The 5,557-nt window shown below is 42.3% G+C and overlaps 1 protein-coding gene across 2 annotated transcripts; it reads left to right on the top strand.

Moving 5' to 3' along the window:
- The first annotated feature begins 253 nt into the window (after window positions 1-253).
- LOC147624106 (putative NAD(P)H dehydrogenase (quinone) FQR1-like 1) lies at window positions 254-3,079 on the top strand. Of its 2 annotated transcripts, XR_015269263.1 has the most exons (5): window positions 254-414; window positions 601-819; window positions 1,583-1,942; window positions 2,108-2,506; window positions 2,621-3,079. XR_015269263.1 is itself a non-coding variant. In XM_086820768.1 (4 exons), the coding sequence occupies exons 2-4, from the start codon at window positions 623-625 to the stop codon at window positions 2,334-2,336; spliced, it is 786 nt and encodes a 261-aa protein (XP_086676894.1). In that variant the 5' UTR covers window positions 254-414; window positions 601-622; the 3' UTR covers window positions 2,337-2,524. The 2 variants fall into 2 exon arrangements, 1 of the variants encoding a protein (XP_086676894.1); XM_086820768.1 differs by lacking the exon at window positions 2,621-3,079 and having other exon boundaries at window positions 2,108-2,524.
- Window positions 3,080-5,557: the final 2,478 nt, after the last annotated feature.

Consider the following 5,557-nt stretch of genomic DNA (forward strand, 5'->3'; position numbering starts at 1 on the left):
GCTCACAACCAACCCTCGTCGCATAGCTCACTTGATGATGTTTAGCTTTAAATTTACGTCCACACCCCCATAATGGGACCCAACGTTCCTACTAACCAAACCTTCTATATGTAGAATGGGTTAGGAATGGTGAACCGTGTTTAAAAGAGAAGGCACCCCACGAGTTTCCTTTTGACAAGGATTGTTAAACAGACATTGTGGGTAGTTAAAATGATTACCCTACTAGTTTGAGAGAGCCTTTTGACTGGTTACCTTTCCGTTTCACCCACATCTTTGAGGCAAAAAGACACACATAAAATAAGCTTCGGAACCTCTTAGCTGGCGTTGTCCCCGCCGCAGGGCTGAGAAAGGTGCTGCCAAGGAGACAAGACACAGAGAAAGCCTTATTTCGATATCGGGGGTATTACGTTGAATGTGGGTATTTTGCTGTATGCACAGAGAGACAGAGAGAGAGAGAGAGAGAGAGAGAGAGTGTGTGTGTGTGTGTGTGTGTGTGAGAGAGAGAGAGAGAGAGAGAGAGAGAGATTGTGTGTGTGGAAGGCCTGATTTTGGAAGGCCAAAATCAGGCGCCATTCTGAGACTTTGATGATGAAATTCTAGGCCGCTCGTTGTTGCGTGAGCTATGGGCAAGGGCAAGGGGTGTGTACCCAGCAAGTCCAAGCGCCCGGCAGGCGTGGCCTCCCCGCCCCTCTCTCCCAAGACCAAGAAAGATGGGACCCACCCTCGAGAGCCCCCCATGGAGACCATCGGTCCAAGCACACCCCAAGCTCCTGCAGATGCATCCGCTTCCTTCTCCGGGCATCTCAAGATCTACATCGTGTAAGCTTTTGATGTACTTGACCTCTCTCTTCTAGCACGAATCAGATCGAAGCTAAAGACTTAGCAGACTGTTTCTCGGAGAGCTTCAATGAGGATTGGATACCTGAGTCTTAATAGAAATCTTTTGTCTCTTCTTCAATTTGGAGTTTTGATGCATGCGTATATCCAGGCACAGTAGCCCACACACACACACAGACCCCCCCCCCCCCCCCCCCCCCCCCAAACCCCCTCCCAAAAAAAAAGAAAAACTCCTCAACCACCAACACAGGTCGCCTTGTACGCAGCCTGAGTAGATGAAATGGCCACTGTGGGTAGGATACGTACCACGAACGAAATGTGAAGCAGCAGCCTGTCATCGACCACCTGCTGTCTGAATGCCACTGAGTTCTGAGTCACAATCGCCAGTTTGATGTATGCAAGGCTGTATGCACCCTTTCAAGAAGAGTTTTATAGCTTTTTGTGATGCATGCGATAGGTGTATGCATAACTCTCGCTAGTAGTGCTTGTTTGTGCTTGTCAATATGCACGTTATGCATGCTTACATAAGAATTTTCCTCCCTGTAAGTTAGGCATCATAATGAGTATTCACCTTATGTGATTTGGGCATCATTATAGAATGCTTGGATTTGGTGTCCATTCAAGTTTTCCTTTTAGATCTGGGCATATCTATGGCATCCTTATAGTCAGTGATGCATGAAGGGGTACATCCAAGTGGGTGGGATTTTTTGCTATATCTTTCTTCTAAGACTGGAATGCTGTGCAGATTCTACTCCATGTACGGGCATGTTGAGGCTTTGGCTAAGAAAATAAAAGAAGGGGTCGACAGTGTGGATGGAGTGGAGGGGCACTTGTTCAGGGTTGCAGAAACCCTGCCACCGGATGTTTTGGAGAAGATGAAGGCTCCTGCCAAGGATGAGCAGATTCCCATCATCTCTGCCAGTGAACTGCCTGCTGCAGATGGCTTGATTTTTGGCTTCCCTACCAGGTACGGAGCAATGGCTGCCCAGATGAAGGCCTTCTTTGATTCCACTGGGTCACTCTGGCGTGGCCAGCAGCTTGCTGGCAAGCCAGCTGGCATGTTTGTAAGTACAGGCACACAGGGAGGAGGGCAGGAAACCACTGCGTAAGCTCTCTCTCTATGAACAAGGAAACTTCTTTTAGTTGAAGCAGTTCAAAATTACAATTCAATTTAGTGAAGTTGGAAGATTCCAGCAGTGCTAGTTGCTTTTTGCGTTAGTTCTGTTATGTAGATTGGCATGCGAAGATAATCCTTCCTTGCTCTTTGCAGCTGGACTGCCATTACACAGCTAGCCCATCATGGTATGCTGTTTGTGCCGATTGGATACACTTTTGGTGCTGGAATGTTCAAACTTGATGAGATCCGAGGTGGCTCACCATATGGGGCTGGGACATATGCAGGAGATGGAACCAGAATGCCAACAGAAACTGAGCTTGCTCTTGCAGAGCATCAAGGAAAGTATACTGCAGGCATAGTGCAGAGGCTTCGCAGTGGCTGATTTTACTTGAGCAAAATTAGGAGGTTTTTCTGGAGCCTAGGATTTGTGGAGAGGGTTTTAACATATGTGAATAAGTTTTTCTACCATGTATACTAGTTATTTTTTCCCTGTGGAAGATTATTCCCTTTAAAATTGGGGGGCATTCTTTTCGACTTTCTATTGAATATCAGGTATAATCTTTTGGTCATGAACATTTGAAATTTTATTTTCAGAATAGATTTTTGTAAGCTCATTTTCAAGGCTGGCTAACATGTTGTGTTCCTTAAAATGCTGAGGTGTAGCAGCAACTGTAAATGATCTGGGAAATTACTGGGCTTGAGGTTTGTCATTAGGGTCTTTACTGACAGTTCTCCAGCTCATCAGGTGGGCAGGGGGCAGGGGTTGGATGGGAAATCTCCCATCCATGACGGGGATGCGCAGGTAAAGATCCTTAAGAGTTGAACCTGCTTCATTTGTAAAACATTGTCACTAAGTTGATTCATATTGCAGGTATGGTTCATTTGTATTCGGATGGTCATGATGTAGAGATCTCTCACAAGTGCTCACTGCTCATTTAAGAAACAATCAAACAAGCCAATGTAGTCCCGAAGAGGCACATCTCTAGCCCTTGGAACTAGTTGAGGTGTGACTCATGGGTGTCGCTAAGGGCAGCATGTGCATTATGTAACCAGATTGTATTGCTTTTCCCCCAGAATGAGCCTTTTTTTCATTATGTAATATATTAAAGTAGACAATGTATTGCTTTTCCTTGGCAAGATGTGCTTTGCATGCCGTGGTGGGGTGTATTGATGTATTCTAATGATATGTGTTGTCTCTATTGCTGATGATCTGCTCTTAATGCCCTTTGTCCGGTGGGTTGGCCCTTTCTGGTCCATTGCTCCTTGTGCTTTTGCGTTTTAGAAGAGCTCCTTGTGTTGCTTTTCTGCGTCTGTGTGGGTGCTTTTGCTCTTGGATTGGCTCTGAGAGGCTGTGGTCCTGATTATGGTCACTTTCACTTGCTTTGGAGTCACCGCAGTGGTGGCCATGTGAGTTTGTGTCGTGCAGCACGGTCGATTTCTAGCATGGTCCAGCATGTTTGCCAGCTAGGTAGACTGCCCACTTTGCAAGGTTTTGTGAGTCCTTTGTTCTACTGGCTCTGCAAACCACTGTGGAACTGTTGGTTTTCTGAAGATGAACCCATGGTAGGATCTCAAGCAAGTGACCTTTCATGAGCATGCATGATTATACTAGTTTTATATGCTATAATGAACACTTTGTTATCATGCATGTGTGTGTGTGGGTGTGAGGAATAATCCTGGGTGCTCATGGTAGCAACAGTATGTATGTCCAAAGTTTCAAACATGCTCATTTGGCAAATGGTAGCTACAACTCTGGGGATATACTATTTGGTGTGTGCATGGCAAGACTCCTAGCTGCTCATACACAAGTAGATTGATTGTTGATTGGAAAGAAATGTTCCAATATCTGCATTGGTTTGGAAGGCCTCCACAAATAGGGAATTCATTGAGGCACGAAGATATACATTGGAGCAGATCTTTTGTTGCTCCATTCCATTGATTGACGATCTTCTTTTTTGTTTATTAAAGGAATATGTACAAGGGGTGTGTTTTATCTTTCCCACATGCTCAAAGAAGATGGGGTTTGGGTATGCATAATGGACTATCATGGTAGCAAATTAGCCTTTTGAGAATGTGTTACATGATCCTCATCAAAGTAAATTGGAAGATGGGAAACTACAAAGACAAGAGACACTTGTTTCAGTAAAATTTTCGTTCTTACAAATCGCAACAACAAGAATCTATAGATTGGTCATTCTATGGCCTTGATTCTCAAAGTGTGCAAACATGTTAAGGTATATGAATAAGTTAGCAAAATGGTGAAAACAAACTTTGTAGGAAGTATGGAAATGTTAATTGCCAATTTAAGATCAAGTATTCTTCTAGAGATATATTGTACGAGTATTCCTCAGTAAAACTTTGGTAAAAAGAAAAATTACTATTGCTCAATGTCCAAGGTGCATGCTCTAGCTATGGTGTTGCACACCCAAGATTTCTTACATCGTTTATTTGCCTGTTTTGCCAAATTTTTCGGTACACATTTCTCAAATGTGTGTGTGTGTGAGAGAGAGAGGGAGAGAGAGAGAGAGAGAGAGAGAGAGAGAGAGAGAAGGAGGTTATGATTGTAATAAAAGACTACCACAGTCTATAAGATTGACAGGACATCATTGTACATTCATCACCGTGCATAGCTAGAAAGTGTATAACAAATAAATAACAACAAAAATACTTAGGAGCAAACTCCATGAACATGATGGATATAAGATTAGTAAAAGCCCATTGGTATCAATACATACGCTCAAAGCACCCTTTATCATAAGCCTTAGTAATAGGTACTATCTTGAGCCTCATTTATAAGTACGAACAACGCACAATAACATGTCTTTTAGATATAATCAAGCTTTTTTTGTCAGTAGGTTACTTTGGATCAAGAATAGGCCACGAAACAAAAACATGTCAGATGGTGCAAGCTCTTTGTGACTGTGGATGTCAAACATCCCTATCTCCCATCTCAAACTTAGCTCACTGCTGTTCTCTGTCAATAAAACCACTAGTAATTCTATGTAAGCAATGATCTATGGAAGTCTGCCTTTCTGTTAAAAATTGAGACTGATGTGCAAAACCCACATACAGAGTCCAATAGAGCACTGCCACCTATGAGTTTCAGCAAATTTTGGTGCATTGTGTGTTGACATGCAAGCCGATCTCATTAACGCTATGTAAAGAGATACTAAATATTCAAGCTCTTTTAAGGCAATGTCAAAAGCCTTTTGAAATGCTTTTGATACTGCCTTAAAAGAGCTTTTCAATCAAGCTCTTTTAAGGCAATCTCAAAAGCCTTTTGAAATGCTAATAATATTAGCAAATACATTTTCTCAAACTTAACTTGGCATGTGCCCTCAAATTGTAATATGATGTACTCCTTTTTAACAAGCATACCATTTTTTGGTACTGTTATTTCTCTATCGTGTGTGTGCCCAATCATTATCAATCCTTATGGCTCTCTAAATTACTATTTAGAACTTGTAAAGTATGTTTACTTCAAACTTATGTTGACTTCAATAATAATAGTTGATTAATGCTTGTACTTAGATAAAATTAATCTTTAGAACTTGTAAAGTATGTTCACTTCAAATTTACGTTGACTTCAATAATAGCTGATTA

The sequence above is a fragment of the Cibotium barometz genome, chromosome 26 (assembly GCF_041138505.1).
Source record: "Cibotium barometz isolate CiBa-2024 chromosome 26, ASM4113850v1, whole genome shotgun sequence".
In the NCBI taxonomy this organism is placed as follows: domain Eukaryota; kingdom Viridiplantae; phylum Streptophyta; class Polypodiopsida; order Cyatheales; family Cibotiaceae; genus Cibotium; species Cibotium barometz.

What these genes read in the sequence shown, in the direction of transcription:
- LOC147624106 (XM_086820768.1), top strand. Translation starts at nt 623, where the DNA reads ATGGGCAAGGGCAAGGGGTGTGTACCCAGCAAGTCCAAGCGCCCGGCA. An exon ending in CATCTCAAGATCTACATCGT is followed by an intron (nt 820 to 1,582) that starts GTAAGCTTTTGA and finishes AATGCTGTGCAG; the next exon opens with ATTCTACTCCATGTACGGGC. An exon ending in GGAGGGCAGGAAACCACTGC is followed by an intron (nt 1,943 to 2,107) that starts GTAAGCTCTCTC and finishes TGCTCTTTGCAG; the next exon opens with CTGGACTGCCATTACACAGC.